At 53.6% G+C, this 19197-nt stretch overlaps 1 protein-coding gene across 2 annotated transcripts; it reads left to right on the forward strand.

Annotated features, from left to right (window-relative positions):
• The first annotated feature begins 12286 nt into the window (after positions 1-12286).
• LZTS3 (leucine zipper tumor suppressor family member 3) lies at positions 12287-17510 on the forward strand. Of its 2 annotated transcripts, none has more exons than XM_021689059.2 (4): positions 12287-12392; positions 12937-13413; positions 13730-14590; positions 14947-17510. In XM_021689059.2, the coding sequence occupies exons 1-4, from the start codon at positions 12321-12323 to the stop codon at positions 15643-15645; spliced, it is 2109 nt and encodes a 702-aa protein (XP_021544734.2). In that variant the 5' UTR covers positions 12287-12320; the 3' UTR covers positions 15646-17510. The 2 variants fall into 2 exon arrangements, with proteins under 2 accessions (XP_021544734.2, XP_044774619.1); XM_044918684.1 differs by having other exon boundaries at positions 13730-14527.
• Positions 17511-19197: the final 1687 nt, after the last annotated feature.

Here is a 19197-nt window from a genome sequence, read left to right on the forward strand (position 1 = left end):
TTGTGTTCCCTCTCTCGCTGTGTCTCTGTCAAATAAATAAATCTTAAAAAAAAAAAAAACCCATGTAAAAAACCCCAGCATACTTGGATCATAAATGTCTCAGTTACAGTTTTATATTGGTCTGGATAACCCCCAAGACCTCTACTAGTCATGCTCAGGAATTTTTGGTCCAATTCCAGAGGTTTTTATTTCCTCATAAAGCAAGCACAGCTTAAAAAGCTTTAGTACAAACATCCAAACTTAAGCGTGGATTAAAGTGCCTTGTCTGCCCCCCCCCATCCCCCATTTGACATTTGGAGGTCACTGCCCAGTCATCCCAGAGAAGCCCCATGTCCCCTTCTGGATAACTTGGTGGGTAGGACCCCAAAGGGTCAGGTTAATTGGTAGGTTTTCATTTGCATCTCTTCAATATCTGCAGGGCTAGAGGTGTTTTCAATGGCTTGTTGGCCATTTGTATTCTGTGAATGATTTATTTCTCTTTTACCCATTTGTCTGTAGACCCAAGGGTTTTTGCAATTTCATTCATCATTCAACAAATGAATGCTGGGTGTCTGTTATGTGTTTGCATTAGGTTTCTAGTACTGCTGTAACAAATTACCACAAACTTAGCGACATAAAACAACACAAATTTCCTATCTTTTAGTTCTGTACAAGTCTAACATGGGTCTTACTGGGCTGAGATCAACATAGAGCTGTTTCTTTCTGGAGGCTCTAATCCATCTTCAAGCCACATCCCTTGGCCTGTGGTCCTTTTCCTCCATCTGTAAAGCCAGCTACCTTGCATCTCTAACCATTCTTCCGTAGTCACATGTCCCCCGCCCCCACTTCTGCCTTCCTCATCCACTTTCAAGGATCCTTATGATTACACCGGGCCCACCTGGTTAATCCAGGCTAATCTCTTCTTTTTAATAAAGATTTTTATTTTTAAGTAATTTCTACACACAACATGGGGCTCAAACTTACAACCCTGAGATCAAGATTGCATGCTGTACTGACTGAGCCAGCCAGGTGCCCCTAATCTCCCTATTTTAAGGTTAGCTGATTAGAAACCTTAATTCTGTCTACAAGCTTAATTCTCCTTTGCCATGTAACCTAACATGTTTACAGGTTCAGGGGATTAGGACTTGGATATCTTTGGGGGTTCATTAATTCTGCTTATCAGAGTATTAAGGTGGGGATATGAAATTTTTTTAAATTTTATTGTTACGTTAATCACAATACATTACATCATTAGTTTTTGATGTAGTGTTCCATGATTCATTGTTTGTGCATAATACCCAGTGCTCCATGCAGAACATGCCCTCTTTAATACCCATCACCAGGCTTACCCATCCTCTCACCCCCCCTCCCCTCTAGAACCCTCAGTTTGTTTTTCAGAGTCCCTCATCTCTCATGGTTCGTCTCCCCCTCCGATTTCCCCCCCTTCATTCTTCCCCTCCTGCTACCTTCTTTTTTTTTTTTCTTAACATATATTGCATTATTTGTTTCAGAGGTACAGATCTGTGATTCAACAGTCTTGCACAATTCACAGCGCTCACCGTAGCACATACCCTCCCCAGTGTCTGTCACCCAGCCACCCCATCCCTCCCACCCCACCCCCCACTCCAGCAACCCTCAGTTTGTTTCCTGAGATTAAGAATTCCTCATATCAGTGAGGTCATATGATACATGTCTTTCTCTGATTGACTTATTTCGCTCAGCATAACACCCTCCAGTTCCATCCACGTCGTTGCAAATGGCAAGATCTCATTCCTTTTGATGGCTGCATAATATTGATATGGAATTTTTTTTTAAAGGTTATTTATTTGAGAGTGAGATCCTGCGGGGGTGGGGGGAAGAGGGAGAGGGAGAGAATCTCAATAGACTCCCCGCTGAGCATGGAGCCAGACTTGAGGCTCCATCCCACAACCCTCAGATCATGACCTGAGCTGAAATCAAGAGTCGGGGCGCCTGGGTGGCTCAGTCATTAAGCGTCTGCCTTCGGCTCAGGTCATGATCCCAGAGTCCTGGGATCAAGCCCCACATCGGGCTCCCCGCTCTGCGGGAAGCCTGCTTCTCCCTCTCCCACTCCCCCTGCTTGTGTTCCCTCTCTCGCTGTGTCTCTCTCTGTCAAATAAATAGATAAAATCTTTAAAAAAAAAAATGAAATCAAGAGTCAGACACCTAACTGACTGAGCTACCTAGGTACCCCGGGAAATGAAACTTTAAAGTATCCTGTCTACATAGACGCTACAGATTAGTGGGGAAGACAGATGATTAATCAATCACAATTTTTCTTCTTTTATATTATTTTTCAGATTTTGGTATTAAGATTATTCTACCTTTATAAAATGAGTTAAGGAGCTTTTCATCTTTTCCTATGATTTAGAATGATCTCTGTATAGATTGGGTAGAACTCAGCTGTAAAACAGTCTAGGGTGAGTGCCATTTAAAAGGGTAAACCTTGAACAATGTTAATTCTTTTTGTAGTTACTTACTAAAAACTAATTAAAATCACGGTTAAGTAGCTTTTTCTATTTGAAAGCTTTAGTTGGTGCATATAAACAAGAAAATACTGAAAAAAAGAGCTCATTTTACTATATACAAAATGATTGCATCCTAGAAACCTCCAGATTTACACTTGGCTTGCTCCCCCACCTCCAAGTCTTTAACTTGAATGTCACTTCCTCAGGAGGGCCTTCCATCTTACTTGGAATTGGGATCCCCCAGCAATCTCAACTTCTCCTTAGTATTTGCCACTTCTAATCCACTATATATTTTACCAACTGTCTCCTCCCACTAGAATGCAAACGTCCACTGGGGCAGGGGTTTTTGAGCAGATATTTAATATTAATAGCCTGCTGCTTCTAAATTTTCAGAGCTTATTCACCTGTTTATTCTTCCAAGCAAACTGCATTATCTTTTCGATTTTTTTTTTTACAAAATACATGCTTGTTGTAAAAAAAATGCAAACATTACAGAAGTGCCTAGAATCTTCTCTCCTGCCCTCCTCCCTGCAATCCCACCATCTCAAAATAGCCACTATTTATAGATGGTGTGCATTTTTTCACTTTTCTATGCAGGTACATATATATTCTTACTAAAATAATAGAAGATGGGGCTCTGGCTGGCTCAGTCAGAAGAACATGCGACTCTTGATCTCGGGGTTGTGAATTCGAGCCCCACGTTGGGTGTAGAGATTTCTTAAATAAATAAATATATTTTTTAATATTTTATTTTTTTGAGAGAGAGGCAGAGAGCAAATGGGGGGGGGGGGGGGGAAGCAGAGGGAGAGGGACAAGAAGACTCTGCACTGAGTGCGGAGCCCAACTCGGGGCTTGACCTTACCCTGAGATCAGGACCTGAGCTGCAATCAAGAGTCAGACACTTAACCAGCTGAGCCACCCAGGTGCCCCTAAATAAATATTTAATAAATAAATAAATAAAATAATAGAAGAATTAGAGTATGCATACATACGATTCTGGTCCTTGCTTTTTTTTCACGTAATCATCTTTCTATGTCAACACATAGACACCTGTGGCATTTTTACATCGCTATTGTTACATTGCACTGGATGCATTGTGATTCATTTACTCAATCTTCCATTAATAGATTGATGTATTTATGTTTAAATATTTCTATTACAGTCAGTACATTAGTGACTTATCTTTGCACATCTATCATATTATTTGTGATGCCATTTCTTCCCAGAATGAAATTGCTAAGTCTGAGGATATACACTTTTCACATTTTTATAGCTCTATTACCCAGTTGTCCTCCCAAAAGGTTGTACCGATTTATACTCTCAAAAACACCGTGAATTCCTGTTTCCCTACAGTCTCACCAACATGCAATACCATCAGTTTTTAAGTTTTGTCACTCTGATAGACTCTTTTTTCCCTCCAGCTTTATTGAGATAATAGACTCTTGTTTTAATTGCCTTCTCTTTACCATTGGTGAGGGAGGGGTTCCCACCCTAGGGTTATGGGGATGGCCAAACACAGCCCTTGACACTGGTGACACTGGACAGGTCAGATCGACAGCAGTTTATCAGTCACGTATCCTCACAGCTCAGGGAAGGAGGACACCACAAGCCAATGGGGCCATCCAGGTGTTGCACTCAGAAATACAGTGAACAACCAGAAGCTGTGGAGGACAGACAAGTTTTATAGCAGCAAGAGGTTGAGGTGTGCCTGTTGTTCCTGCAGGGAATGTCATTGGTTTGTTTGAATGATTCCACAGGCTGGCAAAGAACTGAAACCTGCTCTCAGAGATAAGCAGAAACTGCACCTGGTCGATTTGATAAGGATTATTTGGCTAGGGCAACGTTTAGTTCAGCTATTTGAGACACTCCTGATTTTACCAGATGTCAAGGCACAAGATATTGAATCTTAATTTCAACTGTTCCTGGTTAATTATGAGGGTTCTTTTTGGATACTGGTTTTTGAGTGACTTTTTGGCATATATTATGACGATTTTTTTTTTCTCATTTACCAAACTCATGGACTAACTTCTTATGCAGTCACACTTAATTTTATTTCCTTGAGTTGTATTTAGTAAAATTTTCCCCCTGAATTGGTAAGTATGATTGGTTTGCAGTTTTCCTTTTTATGCTGTCTTTATTAGGAATTGGTATAAGGAGAACTGTAGCCTCATAAAGTGAAATAGCTTTCTAACTTTTCTGGGCTGTAATACAGATTTACAGGGTAAGGATTATCTGTTCACTGAAAGTTTGAAAGAATCCTTCCATTAAACCATCTGAGCCCAGAGCCTTTTTGGGACATATTTCTTAGGTAATGTTTTCAACATCTTTCTTATCTTTGTAATTGTATTTCCCAGAAAATGGTCCACTTTATTAAGGCTTTCATATACATTAGAACAGAGTCAGCTATGGTATTCCTTTATTTTCCTGTTATGCTTCTTAAAATGCAAAACCACATTCTCTATGAAATAGGAACAGAAAACTAAAAAGAGACTGAGTGAGATCAAGACAGAGGTGGAGTGGAAATTGGCTAAAATCGAAGAAAGATATAACAAGCAGAATTAGGGGTGCCTGGGTGGCTCAGTCAGTTGATCATCTGCCTTCCAGCAGCCTGGATCATGATCCTGGAGCCCCTGTGGAGTCCCTTGCTCATCAGAAAGCCTGCTTCTCTCTCTCCCTCTGCCCCTCCCCCTGCTTGTTTTCTCTCACTCTCAAATACATAAAATCTTAAAAAAAAAAAACCCAAAAAACCCAACAAGCAGAATTAGATATCTTACTGGAGAAAACAAAGAGTACCCTTGACTCTGAAGAAAATTAAATCTGTGATGGTGAAGAAGAACATGAGATACTCTCCCAGGATGCAGAGAAAGAGGACGAAGAGATTTCATTGACAGCAGTAATCTAATATGATAATTTTAGGAGAGAAAAACCCCCAAAGCAACCCTGTTCACAGAATGGACAGGAACATATTAGAAGAAAACTTTCCTAAGCTGAAAAGATCATTTCTTTTCTGGAAAATTAATAGACTTAATGCTGGCAAATATTTAACTTTTAAGGATAAAGAAAAATCCTAAGAAGCACCAGGCAAATTGCTCACCTAACACAGACCAGACCAGCTTTGCTACCGTGTTTTGTTTTGTTTGGAGATATAATTGACATATTAACATTATATTAGTTTCAGGTGTACTTTCTACCATTTTAAGACCCAAAAGACAAAGGGATAAGGACAAGAGAGCCTTGGAGACTCAAGAATTCTATAAAGTCAAGCCATAAAGGTATATTAGTGTGTAAAGACAGTAGAAAGGCGGGCGCCTGGGTGGCTCAGTTGGTTAAGCGACTGCCTTCGGCTCAGGTCATGATCCTGGAGTCCCGGGATCGAGTCCCGCAGCGGGCTCCCTGCTCAGCAGGGGGTCTGCTTCTCCCTCTGCCCTCTTCCTTCTCGTGCTCTCTGTCTCTCATTCTCTCTCTCCCAAATAAATAAATAAAATATTAAAAAAAAAAAGAAAGAAAGACAGTAGAAAGGCATTCTTACCTAGGGCAAAGGCTTAGGAAAAAAACATTCAGGGGTCCTCCCTGAAATCACCAGTAAAATGAGAGATGGGTCCGACTGAGGAATAGAAAAATTAGAGCATAAAAAACTGGCAGTGACATTGACACCAATTAAACAAAGAGTTGGCAAAAGCCAAAGGCAATGATCGAAAAACAGGATTTTGGGGGCGCCTGGGTGGCTGAGATGGTTAAGCATCTTCCTTCGGCTCAGGTCATGATCCCAGGACCCTGGGATCAAGCCCCACGTCTGGCTCCTGGCTCGGCGGGGAGCCTGCTTCTCCCTCGCCCTCTGCCTCTCCCCTGCTCATGCTCTTGCTCTCTCTCTGTATCTCTCTGTCTCAAATGAATAAATAAAATCTTTAAAAAAAAAAGAAAAACAGGCTTTTGTGGCGTGAAAAAAAAGTGTAAACAAAACTGGGCCTGTCATCCTGGATTAAATGAACAGATATAAGTAGGTATGAGGGCAGCAGGCCTAGAGATAGAAAAGCACATTAAATTTTTCCTTACATAAAGAGGAATATAAAAAGGAATAATTTGTCATTGACTTTAATGATTTGTGAAAAACTGTATTTTTACTTGATAAACTCAAAGGCAACCACCAGGAGAATTAAACACAGGCTTTCGATCTTGCAGACCACTATAGAAAATAAAAGTAAATATGGAAAAATCCAGAAAACAGGAAATAGCAAGAAATACATACTATAAAATAGGATGACAGATAACCAAACAAATCAGCAATGACCAAATAACAGATATGATACAATGGGTTAAATCCCAGCTAGAGTGGAGGCGCTGCAGTTTTTAGGACAGACCCTTTGTGCCTCCAGGCTTTTACTCATGCTGAACACTAGGCCTGGTCTGCTTCCCCGCCATATTCGCCGTATTCGAGGCTAAGACCTCCAGTCCCGGCCGGCTTCCTCCCGGCAGTCCTCCCGGGCCAACCGGGACAGAATGAGCACTCCCGGTACAGAACGAAGCACGCGCGTGCGAAAATGGTACTCCGGGTGAGGGACGAAGTCCTCACCTCACCCCCTCTTACCCCCGAATGCAGCGTGGGGTTGGGGCTGGGTCTCCTGCCAGGTGTGGGGCAGGGGGTGAAAGCACTCACACCTTGCTGGATTGTAATGTGTATCTTTTTCCTCGTTGCCCTCCTTTTACCGCCCGGACAGTGAGCCTCCGCAGCAGCAAGTTTCAAACCGGCACCGTTTGCTGCCGGACATAGTTACGGCCCCTCGAAGCCTCTTACACGCCGGCCTGCGGTCCCCGCGCCCATGCGGGTCTTCCCTCGGCGGTGTCGGATCCCCCCCGGGAGGGCTCGCCCCGCCCCCACCTTGCAGACTTGCGGTCTCACGGCGTCCGTTGGGAGGCCGCGTCCGGAAGAGCAGGAGCCGGAAAGAAATGGGGCTGGGGTCGACGTCGAGATCCCCTTCCCCAAACCGGAGGGGCTCCTCCCGGTTGCCAAAGTAGTGGCGGAGGGCGCGGTCCCACTGGATTTGTTAGAGATCAGAGCCTGGGGGTTGAACCCAAGGGGTTTGGGGGGGTAAGAGGCGACGAGCAGAGGGACTCGGTCCGACTTACGCAGCTCTGGAGAGGGTGAAATAGAGGGGTCCCACGCGCGAACCCGGACGCAGCTACAAAGGGGTTAAAGCGCTGCGCCCCGCCCCAGCCTGGGGATTGGCGGCCCTGGGGGGCGTGGCCGGAGGGCGGGCCCGCGTTTGCCGCAGCCGCGGGTGGGCGGGGCCCGGGCGGGGAGCGGGAGGGGCGCGGAGCGGAGCCGGGCCCGCGCCGCGCGCCCCGCCGGGCGGGCTTCGGGCTGCGCCAGCGAGCCGGGCCGGTGGCGCCGGCTCCGAGGACCCCGCGCTGGACCCTGAGGCAGCGAGTAAGTGAGGCCGGCCCATCGTGGCACCCCTCCCGGCTTCGACCTGTCGTCGTGCCCGCTGCACTGCGATGCTCGTCCTGCCGGACCCGGAGCTGGGGAGGGGGCGCGTCCCGCTGCTGGGGTCCCGGGGCGGGGGAGGGGAGTGGAGATAAGGCCGATGATGTCATGGATGCTTCACCAGGCCTGGGGGGAGGTGGCGGCCGGAGGGGGTGCGGCCCGGATTATGTCACCTCTTCCCTCTGCGCCCCGCCCCCCGGGGCCACACGCGCTGGTAGGGAGCTAGGGAAGGTGCGAGAGGGATTTCCTGCACCACGGAGACCCTCGGGCACCTCCTCAGGACAGCCTGTGGCCGGGGTCTCTATCTGTTGGCGCTGCGGGCCGTGGACTGCTGGTGAATGGCGAACACCCCCACTCCCCTGCGCGGCAGCTCGTGTGTGCGCGCGTGTGTGTGCTGGGGTAGGGGGGGCGCTGTCAGCCCCCTCAGTCCTTAAACACCAGCTTCACCAGAGCCAGGATCTAGGAGATGGTTCCCTTCCCCCGTTGACACCAAGGTTAGGTGGATCTCCCCTCCCACATCCCAACCAAGAAGTTCTGAAGACCTCTGCACCCCAAAAGCCCTACAGTGCCCCCAGTCCCCTTTCTCCCTCAGTCCTTCTTCCCGGAAGCCCTTTCTGATTTTCCTGTCCGGATTCATTGCCTCTTTGCATTGCTCATAACTAGCGTTCCCACAGCATTCTCTCTGCATCTCCTCAGGGTCAGGGCCCAGAGACCCCTAGGACTCTGCCATCTGTGTCCCCAGGGCACCCCCAGGCCAGCCCCTGGGGAAGCCTCAGAGTGAAATCTCCCTGGAGTAGCCTGAGCCAAGTGCTCCAAGGCCCCTGCTCCCCAGGGGCGATCAGGGATGCTGTCCTGGGAGGCAGCATTTGGATTGGTCCTTGAAGGATGCAGGGTGGGCATAGAGAGCTGGGAAGAGATTTTGTGTGGAGTGGAGAGGAGCTCAGGTCAGGGGAAATAGGATGGGCAGCAGGAGATGCCTTGAAGGCCCTGCTGCAAGCTCTGCTCTGGTTCTGGGGACTGAGAGAAATGCCAGGCCTCTTACCCATAATACATTTACTTCTTAAGATTCCTGTAAGGTAGGTGTGAGAACCCGAGGTGAAATAACCTGCATGCATTCACCCCTAATCAGTTCAGCTGGGATTTACACTTGAGCTGATGCCTCCAGAACCCATGTCGACTGTTCTTGGCGCTGCTCGTGGAAGAATTTGGGCAGAGCAGGGACAAGCTCAGCTTTGCCCTTTAGAAAGAGTCCCCTGGCAGCTGTGTGTGGGAGGGAGTGCAGGGGGGAAGAGGCCAGCGAGGAGCCCCCAGCAAGGGTGCTGGCAAGAGGGGCTACTGAAAGCTTTAGGGGGCAAATGGGCTGGTATAGGGGTCTCTGAGACCACAAGAGAGGGGTAGAGTGTTCTTAGCTTTGGGAGGGACAGAGGTAAGGAGGGGTTGAGTGGTCACTGTGGGTTGGAGGGACCTGCCCATGTAGAGCCCAGGTACAGATCATTTGACCCCTTTATGACCATCAATACTCTGCATAATGTCCCAGGCAATGAAGGTTGATGGCACAGAGAGAGCGGCAGAGTTGGGCAACAGGCTGTCATCCCAGGTTGTTGAGCTGATGCCCTGAGGGTGCTTATGCAGACCATGCTCAGCCACCTGGGCCAGTTCAGGACCCTAACCCATACACAAAGCTCAAACCCTTCCCCTGGGCTCAGTTTCTGCCTATCAGGGAAACAAATGCCCCTCCTTGTCCTGCCAGCTCCCTGTTGGGATTTTGAGAAAAGAAACTGCGGCAGCCCAAACTCGGCAAAGGCAAGGGGCAGGGAATGCTTGCTGACAGGTTAGAATTATGGCAGGACACTCTTTGGGGAATGAGGCTCCAGGGAGAGCTGCTCTGGGTTGATAGTCAAGGATTCCCCAGGTAGAGCAGGAGCCGATCCCAGGAGACATTCCCAGGAACACCTCATTTCCATCTAGGACTCAGGGCATTGAGCTTGTCCGGGGACCACACACATCCAGGGAAACAGTGGCGCAGAGTGGCCTACCATCAGCCTCAACCTGTGGTCAGATCCTCCTTTTGTGGATCACAGAGAAGGAAGTACTGCATGTTTGTACTGCACCCTACAGCTCAGAAAGCACCCTTGCAAACACTATCCCCTGTCACTCTCATGATCAACATGATCACTTCTGAGGTTTGCTCCTGCCCACATCCTGGCATCTGCTGGAGCCCCCTTGCCTAGCTCTCTCATCTCACTATTGGCGCCTTCCTTCTTCATAGCAACATACTCAGGTTTCTACCATGCTTAATTTAAAATTAGAAAAGAGCCTTTGGATCCCAAACCACCTTAAGTTACTGCCTTCTCTGGCCTTCTCTTTCACCAGGGAACTCTCCCATCTCTCCCTCCGGACCCAGCTACTCTTGTAGCCTCGCTTTGCCGTGCACCACTTTTCTGAAGCCAGTGAGGTTTCCACCTGCAGATCCAGGATACACTCTCCAGTCTCGACTTTACCTGGCCCCTTTCTAACACTGGGAGCTGCTCTGACATTCTTGAAGTCCCCCAGCTTGTTCTGCAGGGCCTGCCTTGTTCTGGCCTCCTTCCTGTGTCCACACTGCCTCCCAGGCTTCTGGGGCCCTGCCACCTTCGCTCGATGCTGGGCTCCACCCACACCACCCTTGAATGCTGACCACCGCAGTCTCTTTCCACCCAGTATGTGAGAGAGATCTTTGTCTGGTCTTTCCCAAAGTACCTGTTTCCCCAAACATTCTCCCCCTGTTTTGTTAAGGGTGTCACACCCACCCCTTGCCCCCGCCCCTGAACCCCATCTCTATGAAGTTTGGTCAGTTCTTCCTCCCAGACCCCGCCCAGGCCTTCCCACTGGTTTCAAGCCTCAGGCCACTCAGCTTTCATCCTCCTAGTCCCCAGCTGCTCCCCACACTGTACCTGAGGATGCTGAGAAAGGGGTCATGCTTAGGGTGGGAGGGGGATTTTGAGTTGAGGGGTAGCTGAGCTGGAGTACGTGGGGAGCAGAGGCAGAGCGGGGACGAGAGTGAGGCCTGAGAGGCACTCACTCTCAGGGTCTTGCACCTGCTGACACTGTGCTGAAGTTCTGCACTAGGTGCCTCCCTTGCCTCACCCTAGACTCAGCCCTGCATGTGGGGATAGACCGGCTCCTGAGAGGAAGGTGGTAAAGTGCTGTTCTCCACCCCTGGGGTGGGAGGGGGGCAGATGCTGAGAGAATGGAATTTTACAAAGGCAGTGGGGCCTGGCTTGGTGGTGAACTTTCCAACCACTTAGGGCTGTAATTCCAGGTGTGGTGGCCAAAAGACTCCTGAAGGGCAAGAGTTTTGTTAGGTTCCCCTGGTCTGGGGCCTAATAGGAAGGACATGGCATCAGAATGGGCATCTGGGTAGAGGACAGTCTGAGGGGCACTCGAGGGGCATGGAGTGCCACCTGGACCCCTTCACCTTGGTAGAGAAGGAGGGCTCCTTGCCTGGTTTCTCATGGGAGTAGGGGGGGAAAGCCTGAGGGTGCCCCTACCACCTCTGGCAAACGGATTCCAGGGTCTGCATCCGCGGCTGGCACTGCCTGGTGCCTTGGCCCCGCCAGATTATGCAGATCTCTAGGGCAGGTGTTCCCCGGTGTGGATTTGAGACAAAGGAATCAGGAAGTGGGGCCTCCCTGAGCACAGGTAACCCGAGGCCCTGTCGCCCTGCCTGCGCTGCGCCCCCACCCCCGCTCTTGTGGGCTGGCCTTGGGGGCGGGGGGGCGCACGCTCACGGAAGGGCCCAGAGGACTTCACGGTTCAAGGTCCAAAGGGAACGGGGGAAGGGGGTAATCCAGGAAGTCTTCCCGGTGGCAGTGAATTCTTAGAGGGGATGGGAGGCGCGGAATCCCCTGCGGGCGCAGCTGGATGCGGAAGCCCCGCCCCTCCCCCGCCCACCTGTGGGAAACGCAGGCCCGGAGGGAGGCACGGCCAGCGCCCGCAGCTGGTAGCACCGCGTCCTCTGCCTCGGTCTCAGCCAGCCCCGGGGCTTCTGCAGAGGTACTGACCGTGGGGAAGGGGCCCCTCGTGCGGCCGAGTTGGGAAGACCTCCGGAAGGTCCGCTCGCCACGCGCTATAGCCAAGGTCCCCGGCCGTCCGCGGGGGGCGGGGCGTGCCCCAGGTGGCGCCCACATGCGACCCAGGGGCGCGCGGCGCAAGACTCCCGTCCCTCCCGCGCCCGCCGCCTCGGGGCGCCTGGCGCTCGGCAGCTCCGTGAGGTAGGTCCTCCATTCCTCCCATTTCGCAGAGGAGAAAACTGCAGTCCGGGATGGCTCAGTCGGCCCGTCCAAAGTCGCCCAGCTGGTTCGGGCCGAGCCCCGACTGCGAAAGTGAGGCACATGGCCCCTGCAGACCGGGCCTCGGAGGGTCCCAGGCTTGAGGACCCGTCGGCCCCCCACTCCCTTGGAAAGGCAAGGAGAGGAGCCTGCGCTGGTAGTGAGCCTCCACTTCTGCCCTTGACTGCAACACCCTAGGTTAGGGGGCCGGGAAGGACCCCTACTCCCAAGTTTTGGTTAGGGGTGGGTTCTCTCCTTCCCTTAATTTCTGAGGTTCCCCATTGAATTCAAGCATTGTTGTACCCTTCCAACCCCATCTCCCCAGACCATGAGGTTGGGTTATAGGGCTCCAGACCCAGGGTAAAGAACGCCTAAGTTTTGGCAGCTGCAGTGAAGAATTGGGGCTCATGGAGGAGATGGGGTTGAGGCAGGAGCTGAGGAGTGGAATGCTGAGCTGACCAAAGCTGGGAGGGCATGTGCATGGTGCCCTGGGGCCTGGGCTTCATCAGGTGGGCAACAGGCACCCCCATTACCAAGCTGTCACTCTTACCCCAGCCCCATTCCTCCATCCTGGGTGTCTGGGAACTCTTGTACCCACTGTAGGGAAGGGGACACTGAGGGGCGGGGTGCAAGTGGGGGTGGGGCTGACCTATCTTTGCCTTCCCACCTGTGCCCGCAGTGCCCCCCTGGCTTAGTCATGGCGAAGCTGGAGACGCTGCCTATGCGCGCTGACCCAGGGCGGGATCCTCTCCTGGCCTTTGCCCCTCGGCCCTCTGAGCTCGGACCCCCAGACCCTCGCCTGGCCATGGGCAGTGTGGGCAGCGGGGTGGCCCATGCCCAGGAGTTCGCCATGAAGAGCGTGGGCACCCGCACGGGGGGTGGGGGCAGCCAGGGCAGTTTCCCCGGCCCCCGCGGCGGCGGTGGTGGGGCCAGCAGGGAGAGGCCAGGCCGCTACCCCTCCGAAGACAAGGCTCTCGCCAACTCCCTCTACCTCAACGGCGAGCTGCGGGGCAGCGACCACACCGATGTCTGCGGCAACGTGGTGGCCAGCAGCGGGGGCAGTAGCAGCAGCGGGGGCAGTGACAAGGCCCCGCCGCAGTATCGCGAGCCCAGCCATCCACCTAAGCTCTTGGCCACCTCTGGCAAGCTAGACCAGGTCGGTCCCCAGGGCCTTTTTTCTGAGGGGAAGAGAGGAGGGTGAAGTGGGCCCTGGAGGTTGGGGTGTAGGGGCCAGAATGGAGGTCGGGCTGGGGAGCCCTGGTGTGGGGTCTTGGGGGCCAAGTCTGGCTGGTGGTTCCAGGGCGGAGACTTGGCTTTTGGGTGCCATGCGGTGGAGCCCGGCTGGGAGGGACTTCCAGGATGGAGATTAATTAGGGGTGAGGCTGAACCTATCTTGGCCAGAGGGAAGAGGCTGGGGCCGAGGTTAAGGCCCCATTCTGATGCCCACTCCGCCTTGCTTGCTTTTTACTCAGTGCTCCGAGCCGCTAGTCAGGCCTTCGGCCTTCAAGCCCGTTGTACCCAAGAACTTCCACTCCATGCAGAACTTGTGCCCCCCGCAGGCCAATGGTACTCCTGAGGGACGACAGGGTCCTGGTGGTCTCAAGGGCGGACTGGACAAGTCTCGGACCATGACCCCAGCGGGCGGGGGTGGGGGCGGCCTCTCCGACTCAGGCCGGAACTCACTGACGAGCCTGCCCACCTACAGCTCCAGCTATAGCCAGCACCTGGCGCCCCTCAGTGCCTCCACCAGCCACATCAACCGCATCGGCACTGCCAGCTACGGCAGTGGCGGCGGCGGCGGCGGCGGCGGCTCGGGCTACCAGGACCTGGGGACCTCTGACAGCGGGCGCACCTCCAGCAAGAGTGGGTCGTCCTCCTCCATGGGGCGGCCAGGCCACCTGGGGTCGGGGGAGGGCGGAGGTGGCGGCCTGCCGTTCGCGGCCTGCTCACCCCCCTCGCCCAGTGCCCTGATCCAGGAGCTCGAGGAGCGGCTGTGGGAGAAGGAGCAGGAGGTGACCGCTCTGCGGCGGAGCCTGGAGCAGAGCGAGGCCGCGGTGGCCCAGGTGCTGGAGGAGCGGCAGAAGGCGTGGGAGCGCGAGCTGGCCGAGCTGCGGCAGGGCTGCAGCGGGAAGCTGCAGCAGGTGGCCCGCCGCGCGCAGCGCGCCCAGCAGGGCCTACAGCTGCAGGTGCTGCGGCTGCAGCAGGACAAGAAGCAGCTGCAGGAGGAGGCCGCCCGGCTGATGCGGCAGCGGGAAGAGCTGGAGGACAAGGTGGCCGCCTGCCAGAAGGAGCAGGCTGACTTCCTGCCCCGGATGGAGGAAACTAAGTGGGAGGTGCGGGCAGGGGGCTTGGGCTCTCCCTCTCTGAGTCTCCTTCCTTCTGTCGCTCTGGAGAAACCCAGAGCTGCGGCCCACTGTCACAAGGGGGAGTGAAGGGGGAGGGGGACAGAACCGATGAGGAGCGTCTGTGAGGACCAGAGTGGCCCCGGGGAGGGAGGGGGGTGCTGTGTGAGACTAGCCACGTGTGTCCTGGGTAGTCCAAGGGGGGCCCGTTGGGGCATTCCTGCGTGTCCCAGGAGTTAAGCCTGCATCTGCAGATGCTCCGCGCTGCGGGCTGGAGGCAGGGGCCCGGGTGCCGGCCGCAGGGCTCTGCCTTGACCCTGGTCCTCTTCGCCCCTGCCCCTGCCCAGGTGTGCCAGAAGGCGGGGGAGATCTCCCTCCTGAAGCAGCAGCTGAAGGACTCGCAGGCCGACGTGTCCCAGAAGCTGAGTGAGATCGTGGGGCTGCGCTCGCAGCTGCGGGAGGGCCGGGCCTCGCTGCGGGAGAAGGAGGAGCAGCTGCTCAGCCTGAGGGACTCCTTCGGCAGCAAACAGGCCAGCCTGGAGCTGGGCGAGGCGGAGCTGCCCGCGGCGTGCCTCAAGCCCGCCCTGACCCCGGTGGACCCGGCCGAGCCCCAGGAGGCCCTGGCCACGTGCGAGAGCGACGAGGCCAAGATGCGCCGGCAGGCCGGGGTGGCCGCCGCCGCCTCGTTGGTTTCCTTGGACGGGGAGGCGGAAGCTGGCGGGGAGAGCGGGACGCGGGCCCTGCGGCGGGAGGTGGGGCGGCTGCAGGCCGAGCTGGCGGCCGAGCGGCGAGCCCGGGAGCGCCAGGGGGCCAGCTTCGCGGAGGAGCGCCGCGTGTGGCTGGAGGAGAAGGAGAAGGTCATCGAGTACCAGAAGCAGCTGCAGCTGAGTTACGTGGAGATGTACCAGCGCAACCAGCAGCTGGAGCGGCGGCTGCGGGAGCGCGGGGCAGCGGGGGGTGCCAGCACACCCACCCCCCAACACGGCGAGGAGAAGAAAGCCTGGACGCCCTCCCGCCTCGAGCGCATTGAGTCCACGGAAATCTGATCCCCTACCTGGGCATGTGGCCTTTTGACAAATGCCCTGTCAAAGGCCAGAGTCCCTAGTGTCCCCTTCCCGCTATTTCTCTTCCCCCATGTCCCCCATGCCCCCAGACCAAAGAGGTTCTCAAAGCAGCTGTGACCAGGTCCCTCCCCACCCCCCACTGGGTGCCCTTCGGGCTCTACCACAGGCCCTCTGGGCAGCCCACTTGGACCCTCCTCCCAAGGAAGGGAGAGAGCGAGGCAGAGTGTTTGGGGGAGCCCGTGCTCCCCTTCTTGGCACTGCTTTGCGGGAGATGGGAGGCGGCAGGCCTGCAGTACCATGAGGTGCCCCAGCCCCTCGGTAGGACCGGGCTGCCCCTGTTGGCCACCCCAGTGTCCAGTGATGCTCTCTGTGGTCACCTCCAAGGCCATATAGCCTGAGGGGGCCTGCATGGGGTCTGCCGAAGCTGACAGACCTTGGGCTCCTGGCCTCTCTCCTTCCTGCCCTATTATCCCTCCCTGGGCAGATTGGCAGGACGAGTGGGAGCAGATGGCCCGTATGTGGTTGAGAGGGCTACCTGCCCAGCCCCTCCCCCCACTCCTACCAAGGTCTCTTGGGCTCAGGCCTCGGAGCCTGGCCTGGTCCTGAGTGTATGTCCATATGTGCGTATCAGGGGCCAGAGGGAAGGCTGGGGGTGGAGACTCAGTGCCCAGGGAAGATCTGCTCTCCTGTTCTTGGGAAGGGTCACCTGGAGACTTCTTAGCTCTACCCCACCCTTCTGGCCAGGATCCCACAGGGTGATAGCCCCATCTGCTTGGCTCACCCCACACCCAGGGCCGCTGTCCGCGGCTCTAACTACAGCTATTAAGTGCTACCTGCCTCTCAGGCACTCCCCTCACCCGGTTTCTGAGGTCATATGAGTGTCTGTGATGTCTTCCTGTGTCTTCTTCCACTCGATTCCCCCAGCCTCCCTCTGCTTTCACGCTCAGAACATCATTGTCCTAGGCCGCCTCTTCCCCCCAAACCTCACCTTTTCTTCCAGTAGAAAATTCTGCTTGATCTTTGGTGCACTGCCCACTTCCAAGCTCCAATGGGCCCAAGCCTGAGCCAGAGGCCTTTGTTTTGGGGGGCGAGGGGGGATGGTTGTGATTGCCCTTGAAGGACAAGGCTGATCTGAGAGGAACACTGACCCCTGAGTTCCCAGGACCTCGAGGTAGCCCAGTGTTTGCCCAGGGTAGGCCTGGCATGGCCATCAGTGGGGGTTGGGACAGCACTGTCACTTCCCTTCTCCTCTTGGCATCCTCTGAGTCTATCTCCCTAAGATAGGAAAGAAAGGCAAATTTCTAATTCACCAGCAATAAAAATTAGAGGAGGCTTGGCCCTCAGCCCTTGTATTTCTCTCTTTTCACTCTCTTCCTCCCACCCCCAAGATGGGGTTTGGAGGACAGGGTGGAGAGAGCTGGCAACTACTGTGAGCAAGTTCCCCAACCCCTGACCAGCCTCCTCCCATGACTGGTGACTGTTTAATGAGCTGTGCATCCCCCACAAAAACAAGAGTGCCCCCCTGTGTGGCCTCTATCCCTCTGCACAGCCCCTTCCCGGTGACCCTCACCAGATCTCTGAGCCGGGTGAGGGGGGCCATCTGGCAATCACTGCCCATTCCACTCACCCCTCACTGTACCTGCCCCAGAACCTGGGCCTGGACCAGAGGGGCAGGGGGAAGAGAAGGCATTAGTAGGAAAAAAAAAAAAATAGAAAAAAATATGAACAGACTCAGCTTTGGGACTTCCAACCACAAAAGAAATTATATATAAATATATATAAATATATATCTCTACCATAGGTGATGGAAAGACTTCGTTTTCTTTTCCCAAAGAAATAAAATGGAGAAAGCCTCTTGAGTGGCATTCTTTGGCCTGCTTGTGTCTTTGCAGGTTTGGGAGGTGAAGCCTGGGTGAGGGGGGTGTGGAGGGCAAAGCTGGAGTAAACAGATTTCCCAGCGGATGCACGAGACCGGAGGTGCTCACTGGGCCATGCGAGAAGGCTGGCCCAAAGCCCAAGCTCCTCCATGTCGCCCAGAAGGAGTCGTGGTTCCAAGTTTCTGCCCGATGGGGCTTTCTCTGAGCTCGGATTGTCACCCTGAAGGGTTTCAAGGTGGTTCTAACTCAGCATCTGGACACCAGGCTGCTGGCTGGAAGGCAGGTAGGTGGTGCAGGACAGCTAGATGCGGTGTCCTGAGCCACCTTACAGTGATTGGCCAATGTTTGAGGACAGAAGACAAAAACATGACGCTTGAGAACAAGGTTGTAATTAGTGGTGAAGCCCCAAAGGCAGAATGGACCCAAGAGTGCTGTGAGCAGGGAGCTGTCCTTTGGGGATAAGTGCTGTCCTTTATGATAACTGCCTCTCATCTTTACAAAGCACCGCCCCCCGCCCCAGTCAAGAATGCACCCCACTACAAGCAACAACCTGATTTACAAGACCTTAAAAAAGTGGTTTATTTTTCCTCACCTGACAATTCTGGTCACAAGCATTCTGTCATAGGTAGTGGTTCATCAAGGACATAAGACTTCATTCTCCTACTCTCCCATCCTTAGCATGTAGTTTCCTCCATGCCACAAGGTGGCTGCCACAGCTCCATGAAGTGAATGAGGCCACACTACTTTAGCATGACGGTAAAAGCTTTCCCAGAATCCTGCCAGGACGTTTCCCTTTAAATGTTGTGGGCCAGAACTGAGTTGCATCCTCTTCTCACTTCAAGGGAGGCTGGGAAATTGAGTATTTGGCAAAGAACAGGACTGTCATGGCTGCCTAGGAGCAATATGGTTCATCCCCTGGGGATGGGTCCTCTGCTCTCTCCAGGTTCTTCTGGCAAAGAGAGTCATAATTAGCAACTAGGAATGTTTGCTCTTGTCTGGTCCAAGTGAGAGAATCAGGCAAACTGCCCTCCGCAGAGCTCAGGAATTGGGATGCCAGGCTTGCACCTCATTTGCAGTAAAGTGTCCTCCCTGCATTGGTTTTTGTCTCCCTGACAAGATGGTGCCCTGGAAGGAGCGTCAGTTCTCAAGTCTCCTTCGCAGCACTTAGGATAGGTGGACCAGCAACCAAGGCACTGACAAGGTATGACAAACCCAACTGGCAGTGCTCAAGTTTCCCCCAGAACAGCAGTCCGGGACCAGGCCCTCCTGGAGGGTCTCTTCCTTGCCTAGTTGCTGATAGAGGCTCAGGTGTGAGCCCCTTTACCCAGGGAGGTAAATGATGACCCTGCTCATCAGTATATGCACAGGCCTCCTCCAGCTCCAACTCCTCACATCCATTTCTCCTAACTGGCTCGGCTATCCATCACTAACTCTTCTCCTGAGAGCACTTCACAGATGCTTCTCTATTACAGATGCGTGATTATCCTCACCATACAGTTGAGAAACTAGGCTTAGAGAGTTGATGTGACTTCTCCAAGGCTATAAAACCCTGAGTGGCGGTCTGGGATTCGAACCAGTGTCTGGGCTATTCAGCGACTTCCAGCGCGGTCCATCCACGGCGCTGTTTCCCCTCCGCAGGTCCTAGACTCCCGCGTCG

The sequence above is a fragment of the Neomonachus schauinslandi genome, chromosome 10, assembly GCF_002201575.2.
Source record: "Neomonachus schauinslandi chromosome 10, ASM220157v2, whole genome shotgun sequence".
NCBI lineage: Eukaryota > Metazoa > Chordata > Mammalia > Carnivora > Phocidae > Neomonachus > Neomonachus schauinslandi.

Excerpts from the sequence above, each read along its gene's own strand:
- LZTS3 (XM_021689059.2), top strand. The coding sequence starts at position 12,321 with ATGGCCCCTGCAGACCGGGCCTCGGAGGGTCCCAGGCTTGAGGACCCG. Across the intron at positions 12,393-12,936 it reads CCCCCCACTCCCTTGGAAAG|TGCCCCCCTGGCTTAGTCAT; the intron begins GCAAGGAGAGGA and ends CTGTGCCCGCAG. Across the intron at positions 14,591-14,946 it reads TGGAGGAAACTAAGTGGGAG|GTGTGCCAGAAGGCGGGGGA; the intron begins GTGCGGGCAGGG and ends GCCCCTGCCCAG.